The sequence below is a fragment of the Daphnia pulicaria genome, chromosome 1, assembly GCF_021234035.1.
Source record: "Daphnia pulicaria isolate SC F1-1A chromosome 1, SC_F0-13Bv2, whole genome shotgun sequence".
Classification (NCBI taxonomy): Eukaryota; Metazoa; Arthropoda; class Branchiopoda; order Diplostraca; family Daphniidae; genus Daphnia; species Daphnia pulicaria.
This window is the reverse complement of record NC_060913.1, coordinates 6,788,630-6,810,966: the sequence shown is the minus strand read 5'-3', so window position 1 is coordinate 6,810,966 and position 22,337 is coordinate 6,788,630. Positions and strand designations below refer to the sequence as shown.

Here is a 22,337-nt window from a genome sequence, read left to right as displayed (position 1 = left end):
CAGGAAGACCAGCGAAGAGAGAACAGGCATAGTCAAGAGAGGACAAGAGACTGAACAAGGCACTTTGTAGTAAGAGGACCAAGAAAGCGCCGAACTTTGCCAATACGCCACAAGTGAAAGAAAGAGGACCGACAAATATTGCGAATGTGGGAGGACATCGAAAGATGAGAATCAAAAGTGACGCCAAGGTGTTTGACTTCAGCAGACGGTTGAAGAATGCCGGAGCCCATTTCCAACGGTAGAGGGGCAAGTTTGTGGTCTTGATGAGGTGAGAAGGCGTAGAAGAAAAGACACTTAGAAAGGTTGAGGATGACATGTTGATCAAAAAGCCATCGATCAGTGCGACAAGTCCAGTGACTAAGGTTTGCGATAGCAGCCCGTTGGTCAGAGTGGTTGGTTTTAGAGTGTAGTTGGAAGGTGGTTCGGCCATTTGTGTCATCAGAATACTGATCAATAATGACGCCATCAGTTGCGGTTTGGTCGGGAAGGGCAGAAACCAGAAGAATAAAAAGGATTGCACCATTGACGGAGCCTTGAGGAACACCATAAGGAACTGGAACACTCGAGGAGAAGCAGTCACCGACACGAGCACACTGGGTGCGACCAGAAAGGTAAGATGCAAACCAGAGTAGGGCATCAGCAGCAACGCCACAACGAGTTGAAAGAGAGTCGAGTAGAATGGTGTGATCGATAGTATCAAAGGCAGCTGTCAGATCAAGGAAGCAGACGGCAGTGGCCTGATCGGCATCGACAGTGCAGAGAAGGTCATTGTAGAGTCCAAGAAGCGCTGTCTCAGTGGAGTAATTTGTGCGATAGGCAGACTGACGATCAGGAAGAAGGTTGAAAGCCCCAAGATGAGTAGAGAGTTGGCGGTGGACTACACTTTCAATCAACTTCGAAAGAAAGGAGAGTCCAGCAATCGGTCGATGGTTGGCGAGATCCTCAGGGTCGAGTCCAGGCTTCTTGATGAGGGGTGTGATGACAGCATGCTTTAAGGTGGAAGGAAAGCAGCCAGTAGTGATGGATAAGTTGATGATGAGAGAAATCGGACCGGCGAGAAGGTGGACAAATTTTTTCACCAGTTGTGTGGGAAGAGGATCAAGGCTGCAGGACGTCGTTTTGGAAGAGTTGATGAGTTTGGTAACATCGTCGCTCAAAACCGGGACAAAGCGGAGCAACTGCATGTCGTATCCATGTGTGGAGACGAAGGAGCTGGTAGCTGGTTGCGGTGAGCAGCGAGGAGAACCAGTGTCGGAGTGAAAGCGCGATGTGAGAGCAGAGACCTTGGAACAGAAAAACTGGTTCAGGTCGTCTGCAACTTCTTGGTCACTTGAGCGAGTGGGAAGTGATGGCTTGGTCGTTGAACCCATGAGGTCGCCGACGAGACAATATAATGCGCGCATGTCACCTCGACACTGACGGACTTCGGTGGAGAAAAAAAGAGTTCGAGCAGCCTTGAGCGAGTAGGCGAGCAGATGAGTCTGGAAAATTTCAAAATTAATCGCTAATTGCCGTTCAAATCGAAACTAAAGACCCACCTCCTCCGTATCGCATTTTTCCAATGAAATTTTTTGTTCCAATAACCGATGACTGTACTTCAACGTCATTTGTAGCATGCTTGCATGATAAGTGCGCTATATAAATAAATTTTACATGCATACAGTTGTCTCACGGTTGTCACCTTGTCTCTCTTGTCGTCACTTGTTCTGTCTCCTGTTGGAGACGTACGTATTTGTGTGAGTAACACACTGTAAGACTCTTAAGTTCGTTTGAGTCGTCTAAGGAAGGGTTGAGGCGTTTACCTGGCCACTTCCGCGTGGTGTTAATATATGTGAGTAAAACCCTATCTGTTGTTTTCTTGTTATTATTTATTTATTAGCTACTACTATGCTAAACTAAACTAAGCTACACCACTACACTACACCACACCACACAACACTTTCGACCGACTCGTTTCTTCTCGCTTTCTGGTGACTCACCAACATGCGTGGTTGCCCTGGCGTTGTATGTAGCGACAATGGCACAAATTTATTCGCAGGTGAAAAGGAAATTTCCGAAGGTTTGGCGTGGTTCAATCAAGACAGAATCGAATCAAATTTGGCGAATCGCGACATTGAGTGGCATTTCTCTCCTCCCGTCGCGCCGCACTTTGGCGGTTCATGTGAACGTCTTGTTCTTTCCGCAAAATCCGCATTACGCATCATTCTTGACGGCCGGACGGTGTCCAACAAAATTATGTCGTCTGCCTTAATCGGGGTCGCAACGCTTATGAATGAACGCCCTCTCGAATATTTTCCGGTCGACCCGCAAGATCCAATTCCGTTAACCCCCAATCATTTTACTCTCCTAGAAAGCAAATCCGAATGACCCTCTGGGCGTCATCGATTTGTCAGAAAAACCTTCCACCAAAGGATGGGGAGCAGCTCAAAATCTCATCACTGATTTCTGGTGTAGGTGGCTCCACGAGATAAAAACTTTTCTCGATCAAAATGGACATTTGAATGGAATTTTCTTTCCCGGGACAAAGCGATCCAGACGACAGTCTAGTGGCAAAACCGACACGGTAGAGTTATCTCTCTCCCGATCCTGGCCTTTGCGAGACACAATTCTCATGTGTACCGAACTATATGACCTTTTAGGCCGAGAACCGATACTATAACCACTTCACCTATGGAACTCCTTGACATAGCAAATAGGGAGTACTTTGGGAAGTTACAACGGTGACGACACTTGCAAGATGTGGAAAGGCCGGTGTGTAAATTTCCCCGATTTTGAACAAAGTATTAATACCGGCAACTGTGCTCAAACTTAGGTGTTATGTTTCGCATAGGTTCAACCGTTTTCAGTACAAAAAAATATTTATAAATTTTTAAGCTTAGTTTAATTTAATGAGCTAGTACAAACAATTAATTCTACATGCAATTCCGATTTTTCCTGATTACAAAAAACTATAACAATTGCCAATGCCTTAAATATGGTACTCATATAAGGGCCCATGTTAAAGTAACCCCTCTAGTTACACACCCGGCCAGAGTTGTCAATTCAGAATATTCCAGTGTTCGTCCAATTTTCGCTCTCTCATCAACGCCTACCATAAATCCTATAGGGCTGTTCGACATCTTTTTTAACATTTGTTGCCATCGTGGCAACGCAGCAACTCATGTATTTTCTGTCTGCTACGAGTGACTTGTGCAGTTCTGCGAAATATGAATTTTTTTGAAAAATAGTGGGATGAGTCCCCTAGTAGTTCTTTACTCCAGGCTTAAACTAGTCCATTCAGTTGGCTAATATGGCGTATGAAAATCTCTCAAGTAAAAACTACGCTGATTCGGGGGGAGGGGACAGAATGGCGGGATTAACTTTGAAAATTCGACAGCTAGATGAATCAGAGGCATTTACTATAGTTATATCGGTCTCAACGTTAAAGGCTTCCATAAGCTTTTGTCGTCGTCTTGAATTCCTGCTTGACAACAATCTCTGTCCCCTGGTGGATGTGTAACAACACTATGTCACTACTGCAATGTCATCTAGCAGCTGTAAACCCGTAAGTAAGATAAAAGTCAGTAAGATAAAACAACTTAAAGTTGAGGAAAATACTTAATCGGATATCCTAATTAATATTTTCCCATTACTTAAAATATTGCAAACTATTTTAAAAGCAGCCTACTTGGAAAAAAATAAGTCCCTCCCCCTCCCATTTTTTATTATTTCATAGAGCATTTTATAACCTATCGTTTCCAATAAGTGGAATCATTTTTAAGTTCATCATAATCCCTATAATAATCAAAATAGCTAGCATTGGCTAAATTATTTATTTTCCGAAAAGTTAATTAAAGCTAAAGTTTTGGCATATCGCTCGTATTTTATTTGTTAAGACTAGAGCTAAAATCAGCGATAAACAAAAATAGTTTTTCTCAGCCGCGCCGCCCGCGCGGCATTCATGGTTCATCCAGTCGGCCATTATTCCGTCCCCCCACCCCCTTCAAAATTTTATCCCTGATTTTATCATCAATCCAGTGGGTTGGAATGGCCAGATGTTCATCAGAGCCCCAGAGGCCCGATAGGACTATGATCCGTTTTTCCCCGCTAGAGGATCCGTTTTTCGGAACATCGAGATCAGAGCATAGTCCGTTCTCGGTCGAAGTTTGTGTTGACCGCCTCCGAGAGAATCTTCCGCCATAAGAGACCGATAACCAAAGTAAATGGCTCTGGATGAATACATATCGGGAACAAAATGCTTAGAAAAATCCAGTTTTCAGAAATTTCAAACATATGTCGTTTCAAGACGTTAAAAAATACCCAAAACCAGTGTCCAGAAAACATTAAACGTAAAAGAAAAATAGACAAAATTACCGTTTCTCAAACTACCGTGTGAAATAAAATGACAGCATGTAACTTCACGTAATTTCAAACAAAGAAAATTCCAGCGAACGCGCTCTGGGAATTTAATATTGTATTGGTCCTAGTCAAGACAGAAAAAATGCAATTGGAAGGACATGGAAGAGGTGGGTGACGAGGGATCGCAAACGACTAGCGATCAAATAGGGGATATAGTTGTTGGAATAGTTGTTATTATTAATACAGCCCACGCCCACATGGTACATATTACAGTGAATAATGGAACGGAGGGAGAAGAGTGTTGGAACAGTTGCCAGCCAAGAATAGAAAATTAGACAATTATTGCCTGATTCGAAAATAAACGGGCATCGAGAGAGTGGAATGAGAGTGGAAAATAACGCGCCGCATAGTTTTAGTGCAGTTGCAGCAATGTTGTTTTTGGTTGTTGTTTTGAGAAGCGATGCAGCTGTCGGGTTAACGTTCCTCAAATTTAGTGTTGACTTAAAAGCACTTGCGGTGGACAATAGAAGGTCCAGACTCGTCGTACTCTTGCTTGGAAATCCACATCTGTTGGAAGGTGGACAGAGAGGCCAAGATGGAACCACCGATCCAGACGGAGTATTTACGCTCAGGCGGGGCAATTATCTTGATCTTCATCGTGGAAGGCGCCAGAGCAGTGATCTCTTTCTGCATACGGTCAGCGATGCCTGGGTACATCGTGGTGCCTCCAGACAAGACGGTGTTGGCGTAGAGATCCTTACGGATGTCGACGTCGCATTTCATGATGGAATTGTAGGTCGTCTCGTGGATGCCACAAGATTCCATACCCAAGAAGCTGGGCTGAAACATTGCCTCTGGGCAACGGAAACGCTCATTGCCAATGGTGATGACCTGACCGTCGGGTAGCTCGTAAGACTTCTCCAAAGAAGTGGATGAAGCGGCCGTGGCCATTTCCTGCTCGAAGTCAAGGGCGACGTAACAGAGTTTCTCTTTGATGTCACGAACGATTTCTCGTTCCGCAGTGGTGGTGAAGGAGTAGCCGCGCTCAGTTAGGATCTTCATCAAGTAATCGGTCAAATCGCGACCAGCCAAATCCAAACGGAGGATAGCGTGAGGAAGGGCGTAACCTTCGTAAATCGGAACAGTGTGAGAGACGCCGTCGCCGGAGTCGAGCACGATACCGGTGGTACGACCGGAAGCGTACAGCGATAACACGGCCTGGATTGCGACGTACATGGCCGGGGTGTTGAAGGTCTCGAACATAATCTAAACGTCGAAACGACAAACGTTTTATTATTGCACCTTTACTGCGATCAAGTCGTGAACACTTTTCATACCTGGGTCATCTTCTCACGGTTGGCCTTGGGGTTGAGGGGGGCTTCAGTAAGGAGGACGGGGTGTTCTTCGGGTGCGACACGCAATTCGTTGTAGAAAGTGTGATGCCAAATCTTCTCCATGTCATCCCAGTTGGTGACAATTCCGTGCTCGATCGGATACTTAAGCGTAAGAATACCACGCTTTGATTGGGCCTCGTCACCAACGTACGAGTCCTTTTGGCCCATGCCCACCTACACAGAGAAAAAGATTGCAGTGTTTAAAAAAGTTCGTGATTTCTTTTAAAATTATTTATACCATGACACCCTGATGGCGAGGGCGTCCAACAATGGAAGGGAAGACGGCACGAGGAGCGTCATCTCCTGCGAAGCCCGCCTTGCACATTCCCGAGCCATTGTCAACCACCAATGCAGCAACTTCGTCGTCACACATTTTGTGTTGGTTAGTTGGTTATTCTGGAATCGCAACAAAAAAAAAAAGATGTATAATCAGTCGGTGGTCACAAACAAAAATCTAAGTACAGATCTAGTCGGGAAGACTGACCAACGGAATCGAGAATGCTCCAATGGACAAGAGACTCGGGTTTCTTTTTCCCAGAACATCAGCAGACTAGACTTTCACCCTGCAATTCCCTCACTATTTAAGAAGCCATACTTTTAGTTTGAACTCTTACAAAGAAGAAAAAATTGACAGAAATTGTACAAGAACCTCCTCAAAAGTTTAACTATTATTTCTTTACAGAAAAAATGCGGAAGCGAATTTCTATAGAATCTCCGTTTCTTTTCTTTTTAACATTAACAGTCACGGTTACACTCGGGTAAATCTCGTGCGTGTACGTACTACGAGCGCCGAAACCAGAGATGCCTTTGAGGGTCTTGCTCTGCAACACATGACAAAAATTCTTGAAGACCGTTACATCACATAAAGCGATGTTAAGATTTTACTTGACAGCTAATCTACTTGAATTCGAGTGTTTTTACTTTGCTTTTAAAATTGGACCTCTATTAACAAAATATCTCACAACGTTGATACTAGATTATAAAATTTGGCTAAAAAAGAAATGATAAAAGAAATAGTGTCAAACACAGCTCAAGAACAATTGTGAACCCTCGATTATCAAGAGGCGTCATCAAGCATCAGACTGAGAAAATTGGTTTGTTATGGCAAGTGTCAAATTCTCCTTTATCCAGATGCAAACAGTGATGGTTGTACAAAATTACGTTGCAACACGAATTGCCGTCTTTATCCAGCAAAAATATGCAAATTTTATCCGAGACATGATGAATCGAAACTTACCGAGAGAAAAGTGCTTGTTGGTGAGTAGCCGGTTGGCGAGCTTGTGAAGGCAAAAAGCTTTTTGAAAAGAGGGACGGGGAAGAGAGGGAAGAGGGAGGGAAAGGTCTATGACGCATAAACCAAGTGTTCCAGACAAACGAAATTTTTTCTAAAAATTATTTGAATTTCAAGTTTCTGATGAGTAATTTATATTGTAACATTTAAAACATGTATGTTTTCATTATTTTTATCAATTAAAAGCAGCATTAAATATTTTGAATCATTGAAAAACTGTTGGTTCGAGAGAGTGGAAGCAACCTGGCAATGCTGATTTGGGCATTGTTTTCCATATATGGTAATGTCGACGAATCGGGGATCCGGATTGGTCAGAAAGTAGCCCCACAATTTTCAAACCTACCCGTTTCCCCTATATCTGCCGGCATTACGCCGATTCAGATGTCTAGACTAATGACTCACATGGGCTTGTTGTGATGTCCCAAACCCCATCCACCACCACCGATAGCTGTTCTAGTAAACTGGTAGCGCAGTATTTCTGTATTTACATCATAAATCCTCCCCCTCCGCTCCCTCCCAAGAGTTTTGTTCTCGACAATCCGGATCAATACGGGGTGGGTGTCCAACATAGCCTACGTATACGTCTACAAAGAAACGACGTCTACCGCTGCACGGACCCTTTAAGCTTTAACAGTCGCAACGGTTTAAACCATTAAACAGCTGGTACGGAACTCGGTGAAGTCAACAGTCTTTTGAATGAACGGACTGCTCCATTTACAAGTTCTGCTGTTTACTTCCCCCCAATGTATTCGGCATTATTTCTTATGTCTTAGTGAATTAGTTTATACCATACTTGTGTACATTGTACGGGGTGAAATTGATAATAGGCTACGGCAGTTTTGAAAAGTTGCAGTTTTGAGGCAAAAGCAGTGCAGAGTTCCGCCTCATAAGCTTTTCGAAGTTTTTTTATTTTTAACACAAATTCTGTACCGGTAGCATTTTTTCTTTAAAGCCCTGTGTTATGTGTTTGACTTTCCTGTGGATTTTTTTCATTATTTTTTTTTTTACGTCACGCTCAGTTTAAGTTGGTTGGAGAAGGTTATAATAGTCACCAAAAGATGGCTTGAGTGCGAGAAAGTCTCAGCATGATCTCAGGAAAAACAAATGCGCACAACTTTCAAATGTCTTAGAATTTAGAATTGTTTAATTTAAATTTTTAATGTATTCAATTGTTTTTTTTACTGCCCCCCCCCCCATAAAAAAAAATTTAACGTTTGTCCGCAAAAAAAAGGTTTCGAAATGCTTCACCTTTGTCCTATCTGGTCTAAATAGGAATATTCTCGATCGTTCCAACTTCCAGCAATAACTATTAACTATCACACGTATCGAGTGTGCCATTTGTTTAAAGAGAGCATATCATATTAGGCACAAGCAGACAAGAGAAAAAATGCATTGGTCATGTTGAATAGTGATCAGAAATACAAAGTCTACTGTACAACAAAAATCCAAGGTTAGCACACCGTATATACATTGTTTCGTTCTTTATCGTCATCACGCCATGGTCAAACGACAATTGTTTTCTTATTTTGCCTACAGATAATTCATTTGCAATGTTAACTCAAGAGTTTCCGTATCATTTATATAACATTAATACACATTTTGCTCAGTTTCATTGCTAATTAGTACATGTAATTGTTGAGAATTAATGAAATGAATAAGAACCCGAGCTCAGTTGAAATCTCAGACTTGGACAGGACAGAAACTTGGACTTGAGTCGGATTCCATATAAAAAAAAGCTGCGTGGACGTGGAACCTAATAGTTTTAAGAAGTAATGTCATTGTAAGAGAATAGAAAATATAAAAATACATCGTCATGTTGGCATAAAGATCAGAAAATTGCATAAAGACTTGCACCTAAAAATCAAAGGTTAGCACACCGGAAACATCCCGTCTGTTCTTTATCATCATCACGCAGTCGTCAAACGCCAACTTGTTTCTTATCTTTTCGTTAATTTCTACAAGATAATTTTTATCGTTGTTTCAATTTTTCGTTCTTTTGAAACATGTACACACCTTTTGCTCAACTTTACCGCTAACTCGTATGCATATCATTATTTAAAATGAATTAAATGTTGTACAGAACACGCAGAATTTCGACGTGTCCCGGTTGGACTAACAAGCACTGGTTGGCTCCCAATCCTTGTTTTCTTAATGGTTTCCTCGCGTGACTAATTATGATAACGCTTCGAATCGAACTGTTAAAGGGTGTTGCTTACCTACGACAAATATATTATTGGGCGATCAATATTTATAATGGGAAATCGGCAGACGAATTTATTAGATGGCCAATTGACCACCTACGACGCGCTCGGACATTACAGAATAAAACGGGCAAGGAGAATTAAAAAATTAATAAGAATCGATAAACATTTCTGAGTTGACGGTTTCCCAATATCGTAGGGAAAGAACAATGACAAGAGTCTTTCGTGCCGTTTTAATTGAGATGATGGATCGACGCCCAATCGCCCATATCCCACAAGGAAAAGAATAGAGATGAGTATTACATTTCTTCGGATCACGCACACCAATTATTTAGCCGAGAGACCTCCAGAGAAAAAAAAAATGCGGAAAAGATGTGAATTATTATCGATTACTCACGGCCCTGTAATGTAGAATTGTAGATGGCTGTGTTTACATGTCGGCATGAAGGAATCATAGATATGTTTGATGATAATGGGAGTTGAATTTATACTTCGCTCACGAAGAGTTAAAACAAAAAAAAAAACAAAGCAAAAACGACTGAACGTATCTCTTTTGTTTCTTCTCATACCGATGGGCTGTTCTCACCTGACGACGATGATCAACAACGCCAGGTATAAAATTTACAGTATGACGTGACGAAATCTTAGCTCGAATCGACCCCGCCATTCATTGCGTCAATGTCAAAGGCCACCAAGAGGTGTTGTTCGTTTGCTTATCGTCACCGCGCCCGATTTTTTTGTTAAAGTCTCTCCAGCTTTATTCACTTCACATTTACGCTCAAAAATGGGCATGGTCTGGTGATATTGAAAAGGAATTCATAACGCCTGTCGACAAGACAGAAGGCTATAGCGCGCGCATACATGGGCTGACATTGGATTTCCCCGACAGAAATATTTTGAGAGAGAGAGAGAAAATGATGATACACATACATGAATGTAGAACACATTCAATTTTTAGTCGGTGCCCTGAATACTCCGGCGTGAACTTCGTTTTATATCTGTCCAGTTCGTTCACTAGGCAAATGAATCGGCCAGCCCGGATAGGAGATCGGAGTGGTGTGTTGACTTGTTATGAATTGCTGTTGAAACGCAGCGGGTCGCTTCATAATGTAATCAAAAGTCGTTGATCTTCTCTGGCAGCATTTTTCTCCTTGTTTGTGTATACATATATACTGTGTGTAAACCTTCTACATCTGTCAGCGACTCACAAACGAAAAATGACAAAACTATCGCATAATGGCAGAATAGAAACAAAACGGATGGCCGTTTTCATGCTCTAGTATTTTCTGTGTCTTTCCCGTCTGTTAAAAAAAAAATATATTGAGAAGAAAAAAAAATTTAAAATTTAAAAGAAGATATGCGTGTGGTGATGTTTCCTCGTTTTGAGAGGAGAAATTATCAAGAAGATTTGCTGTCAAAAGTGACGGGTCACCGTTGCAAGACCAAAGTTGAGAGCGCATTTATGTGATGGGCTGATGGCGAAATGACGTGCCGCGTGCTGTTGTCCTCGATATACGTGGGAGTGGGTCGGCTGGGAGATCCAACATTATTATACACAGGTGCATACCTTCAGCCAATTAAAAAAAATCGACAGGGGGTTGGGTCTATTTTGAAAATTCACCGTCCCGCCGGAATGAAACAAAAAATTGGAATTCAAAATGTTATGCAGGTAGATGAGAACTATGTTCGCTATGAAGCTGGCCTTATATCTGTATGTTGACAATTGAAATATTTCTACGGCAATTGAAGAAGAACATTGTTTATTGCGAGTTCACATTTCATCTCCAATCACAATCAGGTAAAAAAAATAATAACTGGTCGTACGTACGTCGATGTTAATAATCCCTTTTGATATGGCGCGAGACAGCTAAGGGGGGGGGGGGGATGTTTTCGTCGACTGCCATCAATTGTTGTGGAAATATAATGACGAAAAGGTCATCCGGATCAAAACACACCACGGGTTTTATATACAAGAAAAGGGTTTCATTTCGTTTCTTTTTCAGAAAGGAAAAGAGCGAGATTTACAGAAAAATCTCCTTTCCCATTGCTTTAACTCCTTTTCCTACCTCCCATGAATAAAATGATGGTACCTTAGTTACAAAGGAGTAACAGGGGGTTGTGTGTGTGGTGAGGGGTAGATCTTTCATCGCGATAGAGATGAAATCACAGAGAATGCCCCTTTTGTACGGTACACAACACATCAGCATATATATTGTTGGGCATACGAAAAATAAGTAAGAAAATCTGATGCAGGTTTCTTGTTGTGGTCGTTGTTGTTGTGTGCAGCATCAGTTTATCAAGGAAATAAGAAAACGAACCGGTAACAAATCTATCGCTTTGGTCACAACAGGACCCATTATATTGCGTGTAACCTGCTGTGTGGGGTACACGGACCCAACGTTTAAAAAAAAAAAGAATCCCCAAAATTCAAAGAAAAGTAAATACGTTTTGGTCTGGCACCGCGCCTTGTGTGTTTCGGCTATTAAACGACGTTCGCAATTTTTTTTTCTCGATTGAAAATACAGGATATTAACGTGAGTTTTCAGTCCTAGTGACTCTGAAAAAGAAAAAAAAAAAAAAAACTGCCAAAAAAAAGAATTATTGTTCCAAAAAAGAATGTATGAGGTACGGTATGCCAGCGAATCGAGATCGTACGTTTTGATAAATCTATACAAACAAGAAAATGCAGTGGATGGATGTAGCGAAAAAAAAAAGTTTTCCCGGACTCGTTGACTCGATCGTGCAGCCGCCGGCGACACTGCTGGCTTGAATCTGTTTCCCAAGCTGCATTTATAAAAAGAGACGACGGCGACGTCGACGATGGATATTCATCTTGAAATTAATTGAACGGTTGGCGTATAGGATGGGAGCTATACAGCGTGCATAGATGCGCAGCATAGGCCGCTGTATAGAAATATGCGCGAGACTGTGGGAAATACCTGCGTGTGCATCCTATTGAACGACACGAAGCCGAAGTGTTATCGGTGTCTTCCTTCCTCTCTCCGGATTGTGTCACGTAGTGCCGGTCGTGATGATCTACTGGTCCACACTCCACAGAGAGAAGAAAAAGGGGGACACGACCTTACCTGACAGCTCATCATCTCTCCTTATCAGCCTCCTAATCTTTCAATGGGGAAAACACAAAAAAAGGTGTCTCGGTTGAGTCGATAGATCGGGCGTCCATTCAAAATATCAGGAAATTGTTTTTCCCACAGCGGCTGGTAACGCTTCGATTCATCCGTCAACTCCTTCATCTATAGGCCTACATCTTAAACGCTTGTGCCCTCATGAAGTCACTCTATTTGACATGTCCATTTTTAACTTGGGATTTCAGATTTCAGTTTTTAACTCCTTCTTCCTCCGTCAAGTGCCATCATCGTTCCGTCTGTAATAAAGGCACTCTGGTTAGATGCTCCATTCCAACAAGATTTATGGTTATTGTGTCGTATAAGGCTGTATAACAGCGGCGAATTGCGTGGCCGCGCGCGGGAGGAATGGATGAAAACGGTTCTTGCGTGTGGGACCGACTTTGGAGCACGCAGGGACCAGCATCAGACTATCCATAATTATATTACATCTCTTGCAATAAATGGTGGAGAGATACTTGGGGAAATTGGAAAGATAGTTATACAGACACCCGCCCATTTCATGCCCAATGCTTCGCGGCGGCATCATCGTCATCCCGCAGTCAGAGAGGATCACATTGAAGAGGGGTCATCATATACGCAGAGAAATGTTCGCTGTTCGAGAGGTCCTCTCTCGCTCTCTGGCCAGCTGCTGGCATGATGATTTTTTACAATATGACTATACAGTATACACGTTCTACATCGATTTCTGTTATGGAAGCGAACAAGCCGCCGCCACTTGGCCGCCACGAACCGCCTCCGTCTAACCGCGCCGAAAAAATGGCCAAAACTCGTTGCATAATTTTGACATCGTCTACAATAAGATATCTACATGCAGGAAACTGATGCTCATTTGTTTTTTGATTTTTTTTCTAAAGCGTAAAATGAAATGTGAGTGTATTTATGTACATAAAATATCAGGTGGAAATATGATGTTGCGTTATTGCGGCTCACGGCTCACACGGGATGACACAGCAAGGATTTCTTAAAAACAATTGAAATTTATCTACGGCAGTTTTCCAGAAATAGAGTCACGTTTCGTCATCACTTCCGTGTCCTGAATTATTAGACACTCCACACCTGACAATATGCAAATAGGCTATGAATAATGCTGCCTTTTGTTTCAATTTATTTTCCAGACAGAATTTTTTGTTGTGTCCCATGATTGGCAAAATGAACAACAGGTGTATGTCTATACTGTTTTGTCATGGTCATGATATTGGCATTATATACAAAAGGCCTTCAAAAGGGGGCTCCACCCATTCGAAAACGGCAGAAGCCCTGAATTCCGAACATACATAAGTTCTTTGACAAACACCAAAAAAAGGTTTACTCTCCCGCCCGACTGTGATGGAAATGATGAACGCGGATTGTCTCACGGAATATACGTGTACATCTTTCTTTTCTTCCTTGTTCACTGTGTAACTCTCACCCTCCTCGGCCCCTAAACAAGACACGCCACACACAGCCCGGTCACCCGGAAAAAAAAAGAAAAAACGGAAAAAATCAAGATTTGGTTTGACTTCTTATTCAAAGAAAAATAAAACACAACAGAGTGGTTACAAACAATACTGAATGTAAAAATGAAGTTATTTCTCTGGAAAATTGTTTAAAAAAAAAAAATAAGAGAAAAATGCGGGTGTAGGTTTTTCTGTATAAGAAACGCAGGGGTGCACGCATACAGTATGTAGTATTATGTATATCCTTTTTTATCCGCTCTTTTTCCCCGGCTGGATGGAATGCGCATCAGGTTCATGCCACCGTGACCAACTTTTTGACGTGTAGCAACGCTGCAGCGTGTGCTTTTCCACTCTCTTACCCAACCACCCCGTATATACTGCACACATGTTATGTATTTATAATACATCCGAGGTTGATTTTTTCGGTTATTTTATCTTCATCTTCTTCTTCTTCTCTCCCACAATCCGATTTCAATAGATCGAGTGGTTTTTCAACTTTGATTTTCTCTTCCCGCTCGCCGATTTCAACATCTCTTAAAAGTCGATGAACATCGGAAACACTCGCTCGTCAAGTCAAGATGGATGGGGATAGATTTTAGCATAGATGCTCTCGAGATTGCCCCCAAGTATAGAGGGGGGGCGAGGCTAAGTAGGGGGCCGTGACCTACTCAGCATCGGTTCCCATCAGCAGCGATCCGTTAGAGACGAGAGTCTAGATTTTTTATTTCAGATTTCTTTCTTTCTTCCTTGTCGACCAAAACACGTTTCATGTTCGCACAATAACGCACGGAGAAGGACAAACGAATGAGACAACAAGACGAGGGTGATATTCCTTCACGGATGCATATATGCCACCCACATATGTGCGACTCTATACGGATAGATGATGGAACGAACGGCAATATCTCAAAAACACAGAAAAGTGCATACACGCGCAGCAACAATAATTTATTGTAACATTGGAGGGGGGAATTTTTGTATTTTTTTAACCGGTATTTTCACGATGCCTTTTTTTTATGAATTGAATAATATGAGACTTTGAAAGCGACTTTTAATGCCGGATATACTTAAAAAGAAAAACGAACGTCTTTTGAGTCTCAAACGGAGAGGAAAATATTCAATAAAATAGGCAGTTATTCATGTCTGTATTTTGGCTGTCGGTGAGGCCCGCTTATATACGTTTCAGATTGCACTCGTGGGACTAAAAGCAACGATTTATTATCCCAACGTGACCACGATGGTTTAAAAAAAAGATAAGACGGAAATAAAAACCTTCTGTCCTCGCTTATATACCATATTTATAGATTCGCGGGAATTATTTGTTTTGTTTGAATGTGTCTTGTGGCAGGTGAGTGGGCGGAGAGGCTATTTAGATAAATGAGCCCTGAAACGAGCTCATTAGAGTCACAGGAACATCCTACCTGTGCATTGTATATGCTGTTGGTATTATTCACGGCCAAACGAGAGACAAAATGACCGTCAATGAAAATCAACTGAATGATGGAGCGTCAGCCAACATTTCCTTCCTTCAAAAAGTAAACCCAAACAAACAAACCTATACGAAAACCAAAAAATGATAGGTTCTGCTGGTGTGTGTACAGCGTTATACCCCGTTATACCGCGCGTGAATGGCAATCGCACAATCTAGGCATGTATGACGTATTGTTGCCTATGGATTTATACGGGACTGTGTGCTGCTGCCCTGCTGGCGCAGTCGCTGCCGTGAGGACCGGTTTCTCTCTCTTATTGAATCAACATTTTGAATGACGTATCACAACATTCAATCAGTCAGCGAGGAAATATATATTCAGTCCCCTGGGTTTATAACCATACAGTATACACACGACGCGAAGAAGAGTGTGTCCATTTTGAATCTTTTTTTCACCGGATTATCTAAAAAGTACTGGTATGTCTGTGCGCACATAGCCAAATATGCGCTGATGCATTTCCCTGCACTTTACACAGCCGAGAGTTCTTGGCGCTTGATCAAATGCGTCACCCACCTGTTTATTCATATATTTTTTTTAAACCCTTTTATAATTTTTTTCTTCTTGTATTTGATTCATTTTGATAAAATTGAAAAAAAAAAACGATATCTGTTTCTCCTTTCAACACATCCGTCTTATTTCTAACCAATTTTGCACCGAAAATTCAATGAAATCCGACACCTGTATGAATGGCGCGCTATTGCCCAAGCTATTGCCTGTAATAAAATCCGAGACTTTCGTGACTTGCGTGCGTTAACTACACATATATTTTAACTACCATAGGCTACGTATGGGGATGTATCCGTTTGGAAGCGCTAATAGCTCAACACTCACCTCACGGTCCAAGTCGAAAATTCTTGGCTTCATTTTGGCTTCTTTTTATAGAAACAATATTCAAATCAGATTCTTTCGCTGGCATCGATAGAACACAGAAGGGGCGAATCATTTTTGTTTTATCGTGCCCGACAATCGCTGTGTGTGTGTGTGTGTTACGAGTTCTTACACATTACAAGGTTGTTTATATGCACTGCGCTCCGACAGCATGCGCTGGATTTGTATAATATTCATTTGCATTAAATCACTAAAGGGCCTGTCGCGGCAGAGATTCTATTCTGTCTGGCCCGGTATACTGACGTGCTGCGATTCTTTCTCGCCTTACATTGCGCTGCTTAGATTTTTTCCCCCGTCTTTCTTGCTTTGCATGGGTCGTTCGGGATTCTTTTTTTTTTTTTTTTTTTTTTTTGGGTTTGCGATGGCAGCAATGGGCGACCACCTCCTGGCGCACGCGGAAGACATAACGACCCTAGGAATTGTGCCCGCACGACGGGAATCTTTTTTTTCCCCCCAATGAAGGAACTTGGTAAAAGACCCAGCCTGTCAAATATTGGCGAGGATTTCTTTCATACGTGTACAACTGTACAACTGTACACACGGGCAGACGGGCAACAAATAAGACGACAGAAGAGAGTCAACATAAGACCGGTCGTGGGAGTCACCAAATAGACTGTGCCAGCAGACACACACAAAAACACGCACATGATATACGACACTCACTCTCGACTCAAAGTACATAAATATATATGCAATGTGAGATGTTTTGCTTACCATTTTTTGTGTGTTGTATCTTGTAAATAGCCAACCAAAAGGAAAAATTTGTAAAAACCGTGAACGCGTCAACCATCGGCCCAGAGATGTTGCCGGTCTGCATAATTTCACGCCGTACAACTCCGATGTTGCACGGATGGAATAAAGGCCAGTCAACATCAATAAATTTCGATTTTTCTTTAACTTTTTTCTTTTTTACCTTTTTTTTTAAAACAGGGCCAACAGTTACGGATCGTATCTGTATACGCGGACTCGTCTATAGAAACGAAAGAAAAGAAAATGCGGAAGAATAGAATCGGATCGTCCGTGTAGCTTCTCGCCGGGACAGACGGACACGGTACGTGAGTCAAAGCTGGGCGAGCAGCAGAAAGAGCGATTCCCTCCAAACGGTTGCATAGGAATGGCTCTCATTACTCTCCATAGTTACTACATAAGTAATCGCCATCATGACGTCGGTTAAGGGCGGCCGGCGGGAGTGCGGATGTGTTTTCTTATCCAAGTTCGTTCCTCGAGTTCTCTAACGGCCAACAGTTATTGCCACCCCTGTGCGCCAACTGGCAGGTGGTACACACACATCGGTAGACTTGAATTTACTATGTTCGTCGAACCCGCGCTGCTAACCGGCCTCTTTTTTTTTTCTTTTTTCTTTATCATTATTCTAGATGGAAAGAAAAGAAAATTGCATCAGAATATTATAAATCTTTCTCGGTATCGGGAAACATTTTCCCGCGGGTCGTGTGTTTTTGTCCCGTGCTTATTATTTAACCTCTTTGGTTTCTTGTGGTTTCTTGCATGATGGAACGCTTGTATTGACCGTCGTCTGCGGTAGGTTTCTTTCTCGTTGTCAATTCGGTAATGGTTCAAGTTATTCCGTTGGTTCATTAATGGCCGTTATTCATTCTCGATCTGCTGTGTTGCTGAAATAAAATGATTATTCAGTTAAGCCGATAGGTCAATATACAGTTAATAAAATAGGCTACGGTAAAATGCTGCAATCAAACTTATATGCGCTTAGAATACTAAATAACGTCTTAAGAGATGCTCCGTGTTCCTTTCGGGTTCTTCTGACAGAACTCCATTAGTATATTCAACATTTTATCTCGTCTGGGACGAGCGAGAGAAAATAGAAGGTAGTGTATTCCTCGATACGATTTGGCCGTTTCTATTTTACTTACTCAATGGAGAACAATTCTTTCGCATTCAGTGTATTTTTAGAGTACTTTTGCGCCCGGCAATCGCCCTCACTTAGAGCGAATACAGGCGTGCAAGTTTATCACGGTAAACCTTCGTCGTCGTTACATCAATGCTGGAAGCTGCCGAGGATTCGAATCCTCGACAAAGCGACAAAAGAATTGATAATGACAAGCGTATGAGATGTGCATGTAGTTTGTTGCTTGGCATTTCTTCGATTGTTGCAGACCGTTCGACATATTTGTTTTTGGCAACGAGATGAAAAAGAAATGCGCTGGGTTTCTATATGGATTCCACAACGCGGTTGCTCAAGCGCCTTATACGAAAAACAGTTAAATCGTCGGCTTTCGTTTCAGCTCGACTTATTTAGTAGTGCGTGCCTGAATTTGGTTGCTTATTCTTTCCCCCAAGCAGCATCCAATCCGAAACTAGAGTTTCGGATACTTTTGAATTCCGAATACTCTCGACTCTATACAAATTTGACTTTCAAATTTCGGGAAGACACACAAACTTCAGCTTGTCAATCTGAATTGAATTTGGTCGGAAATAAAAAGGGGAAAAAGAGTTGTGTATGTAATTGCCAGATCCTCGGCGGAATTGAGCTATACCAGACACCGTAAAAGTGGAATCTCGCGTGCTCTTTCGAAATCAGAGAGTTCACGACTATTTTTGTAGCCCTTTTTGTTGCCCATTGCGAATAAGTGTTTGAAGTGGCCACAGCTGGGCGCCGCATAGTGCCCTCTTCCTTCAAAATCTCTATTGACATTCTTAGAGTAGGACGACGACGAGAAAAGAACCTCTTCGACCAACTCGAAATGAATCGGGGAGTCGAGGTGCCGTGAAATTTCTTATATTGCACTTGGCGGCGCGATCTTTTAAAAAAGAATTTGACTTCATCAAAACTCGAATCTCTCCTCTCTACTCCCGAAAAGGTTTATGGTGAGATAGTCCGAAAGAGATTATTTTTTATACCTCGGCAGTAAACACACTGCAGAGAAAATCACCAACATTGCAAACGTCTAAATTCGGAGGCGATTAATGTCACGCCAATTTATTATGAAATATGTAAATAGTCTGATTTTGTGAGGGAGACAAAACAAAGAGCTCGCGGAGGTTATCATCGCAGTAACATCTGTCTATATACTATGTGTGACGTGCAGCTGGGCAAACGACGGCCTATTATTTAGCAACAGAAATAAGGGAAAATTCGTAAGGAAATTCTTTCCGTCACGTTCAGTCGCGGGAATGATGATGAAACAAAATTGCGTTTTGACAACGTTCCACGCAAGTCGCTGGTTAAACCTTTATGCATTTCCGCAATGATTCCCGAGAGGTGGTAGCTTAGCTATAGGCCAATCAGCCACACGCACAGGACATAAGAAATAATTTCAAATGAAATATAATAATAATGAAAATCTCTCCGTCATTTCAAACTTTACACTGACACTCGTTGAAAGGGCGTGTGTGCCTAGCCGTAAGCAAGGAGGCGGGGCACGGACGTCATCGAATCCCACTTTATCTTGTTTAAATGGAAATTTCTAATTTTCATGCTGTTCTTCTTACATGAAATATGGTTGTAGCAGTTATTTGTGTGGAGTGGATATAACTGGATATAAAAAATCCTTGCGCGTTATATTTGGTGTCTAATGTCTAATTGCTCGTCCGCGTTTTGTCTTCTCGGATTGCGTCCATAGTGATGAAAATGGGAGGTCTAGATGCCTGCCGGGGATTCAGATGCCTGGCAGTGAACAACCATGTACTCACGTCTAGTCTCGACTCTCGAAAGCAATTGATATAGGCCTACCATTGTTTTTACGGACAATTACGGCTGGCAGCTCAATTCTATTTCTTAATTGTTAACAGAATATATCTTTCTCGAAAAGAGTTCTAAATTATATACAGGGTTGAAATTGAACTTTAAAAAAAGCCGTTATACGTGTCAAGAGAGATGCGCTTGAAATTTTAGCGACCATCAACTTAAGGAAACAAGAAAAACGACCGTGATGACAGGGTTCCGCGATGAATAAATGAAAGTCAAGAAAATCGTGAGAGAGAGATGATGAAGAGAGGACCTAAAAACTGACGGCTAAAGTCAACATATTTTTTTTTCTTCTTTTTATTACGGTCGACTGTCGCGAGATCGCTCTTCATTTCGCCATGCTGGTAGTATAGTATATAGTTATGCCGGTGTTTTCGAAATACCCGACCGCTCCTATCGAATCATCTTTATATACTTCTCGTGCGCGCGCTCGCCCAGCCATTAAAAAGAAATTATCTCTTTGTCTATAATAAGGAGAAACGAATAAAACAAGTCCCTTGACGTCCGCGCTCTATACCCTTTTGCCACTTTTCCTGTTTGCTGCGCTGCTATCTGGTCAATTATTAACAAATTCCGGAACTCGTCATCCACTTGTTGAATTTTGGAATTTCCGCAGAAAAGCCTGACGCAACCAAAATGAATATGAGGTCATCATCATTTTGAGTCACTCGAAAAATTTTCGCTATGTTCCTCGGCACTGTGTGTCGCATACATTGTTACCCACAGTGTTGATATTAGCTTCGACATTTATTTCGGGGAATCATTTTTGCCTACATATCGGATTAGGCCAAGTCTAATAAATACGCTCCACGAGTAGAAGGAATTCCGGTTTGAATAATGGGCGATGCGACCCCATTATATGCTACAGTATGCGTCTATCTACCCCCCACCAACACCCGGTGTGTTTCCTATCCATACACTGAATACATCTTCCTTTTTTTTGTGCTATCGACCGCCCGTATCTTCTCGATGATTGGTGTTGTGCATTTTCTCAGGTCTTTTCTGTTGGGGATAACAGTGAAGAGGTACGTGGACGACACTGTTTCTTTTCTCCTTTGAATATCGAAATGTTGTCGTCTGTTTGGGAGCTGGCGTCGACCGGTTTTTTTCGAATAGTCCACCGCGTGTTGCATAGAACATACTTCTGCGCGTTCGATTCACACCCATATGGTGAATACAATATTTTTGAAGAGGCGCCTCTTTGATTTCCCACGCTCCCGCTGCCTGTCTTCGCCTCTCCCTTCTATATACCTTCGTGTATTTAACCATATAACGCAAATTGATTGCCTTTTTCCCGATGAACGTTTATGACAGTGTTAGCTCGGCAGAGAAATTGTTAAAGTTTATTTCTATGGCGTAAACAAAACTTTCAGGCTTCCTATATGTACCGTTTTTCTGTCGACAAATTTTTATTAGCGTTTCGTACAATGCATCTTTGATTGACGTGGCCGGCAAATCCCAATACTATCGACACAGGATGAAATTGAAAAAGAAAATCTTATTTCTTTTTTCTTCTAATTGATGAATTGCTTTGCGGATTTCACTTGCATGCCTGTATATAAGGTTTTCTCATGTTAAGAGAACGAATAGTAGGCGCGGAAGAGTATCCGAATGTTTGACGGAAAACATAAACTCTCGGAATTCTACGGGAAATAATGCACTAAAAAATGTTGACCAGAGAAATCCAATCAAAAAGAGGTCGTTTTAAATGGGTTAAAAAGAGGGCTGGTCCGTTGATCTGTCAAAGAACCGAAACCCATATGTGTGCCATTCCGTTAGCGCGGTGGTCTTCCCATTCCAGGTAGATAGAACATATAAGCGAATACGCACAATTGGCCAATCTAGATTAAAAGGGCAAGGATAGGGGCGGCAGATAGTAGAGGTGGGAAATGGAGACATGGAGAAGGAAGAAGAAATAGAAGACAGGTAGCTCTTGTTAGGAGTTTGTCCGCTACGTATAATGGACCTTGCCCCACCTGTAAGCTCTTGCTGATCCCGTCGACGGATAGGCCGGAATGCAGGTTTTGAAAGCTGTTAGATACGTATACATATCGGACGACTTACTTCCTCATCCGTCACAACGCATTTCATCAGATCCTTTTTTTCTGCGTGATCGCGCACTACTATTTGGAAAATCCAACTAAGCGGTGGAAACAGGCGACCCATATGCCAAAAGGCGGAGTACACAGGAGACGTCCAGCGAAGAGCTCGAAGACTGCCATTGGTCGACGGCGAATTTTTTCTGCCAGTTGTGAATAGAATAGAAGGAGGCGTCAACGAAATCATATTTTTTTTTTAAGGAAAAGAGAAAAATGGGATGTGCCGGAATTCTCGGATTGACGAGCTGAACACCAGGCAGCTTAGAAGGTGTGCCATGTAAAAGTTTATAAGTATACTATCTGAATTGTATGTATACTGCAGTACGT

The 22,337-nt window shown here is 42.0% G+C and overlaps 1 protein-coding gene and 2 long non-coding RNA genes across 3 annotated transcripts; 1 reads left to right on the top strand and 2 right to left on the bottom strand.

Moving 5' to 3' along the window:
• Positions 1–399: 399 nt before the first annotated feature.
• On the top strand, positions 400–12,294 carry LOC124320609. Its single transcript, XR_006914003.1, has 3 exons — positions 400–479; positions 1,129–1,135; positions 12,284–12,294. It is a non-coding gene; the product is annotated as an uncharacterized LOC124320609 (long non-coding RNA).
• On the bottom strand, positions 4,439–7,084 carry LOC124320594 (actin, clone 403-like). The gene is made up of 4 exons (XM_046783440.1): positions 6,970–7,084; positions 5,971–6,128; positions 5,676–5,906; positions 4,439–5,604 (listed from the first exon to the last, which is right to left on the bottom strand). Exons 2-4 carry the CDS (start codon positions 6,103–6,105, stop codon positions 4,840–4,842), a joined length of 1,131 nt encoding a protein of 376 aa, XP_046639396.1. The 5' UTR covers positions 6,106–6,128; positions 6,970–7,084; the 3' UTR covers positions 4,439–4,839.
• A 4,927-nt stretch (positions 12,295–17,221) lies between the features above and the next one.
• On the bottom strand, positions 17,222–22,069 carry LOC124320610. Its single transcript, XR_006914004.1, has 3 exons — positions 21,888–22,069; positions 17,668–17,818; positions 17,222–17,559 (listed from the first exon to the last, which is right to left on the bottom strand). It is a non-coding gene; the product is annotated as an uncharacterized LOC124320610 (long non-coding RNA).
• Between the last annotated feature and the right edge of the window lie 268 nt (positions 22,070–22,337).

Excerpts from the sequence above, each read along its gene's own strand:
- LOC124320594 (XM_046783440.1), bottom strand. The coding sequence starts at position 6,105 with ATGTGTGACGACGAAGTTGCTGCATTGGTGGTTGACAATGGCTCGGGA. Across the intron at positions 5,907-5,970 it reads CTCGCCATCAGGGTGTCATG|GTGGGCATGGGCCAAAAGGA; the intron begins GTATAAATAATT and ends TTCTCTGTGTAG. Across the intron at positions 5,605-5,675 it reads ACCGTGAGAAGATGACCCAG|ATTATGTTCGAGACCTTCAA; the intron begins GTATGAAAAGTG and ends TTCGACGTTTAG.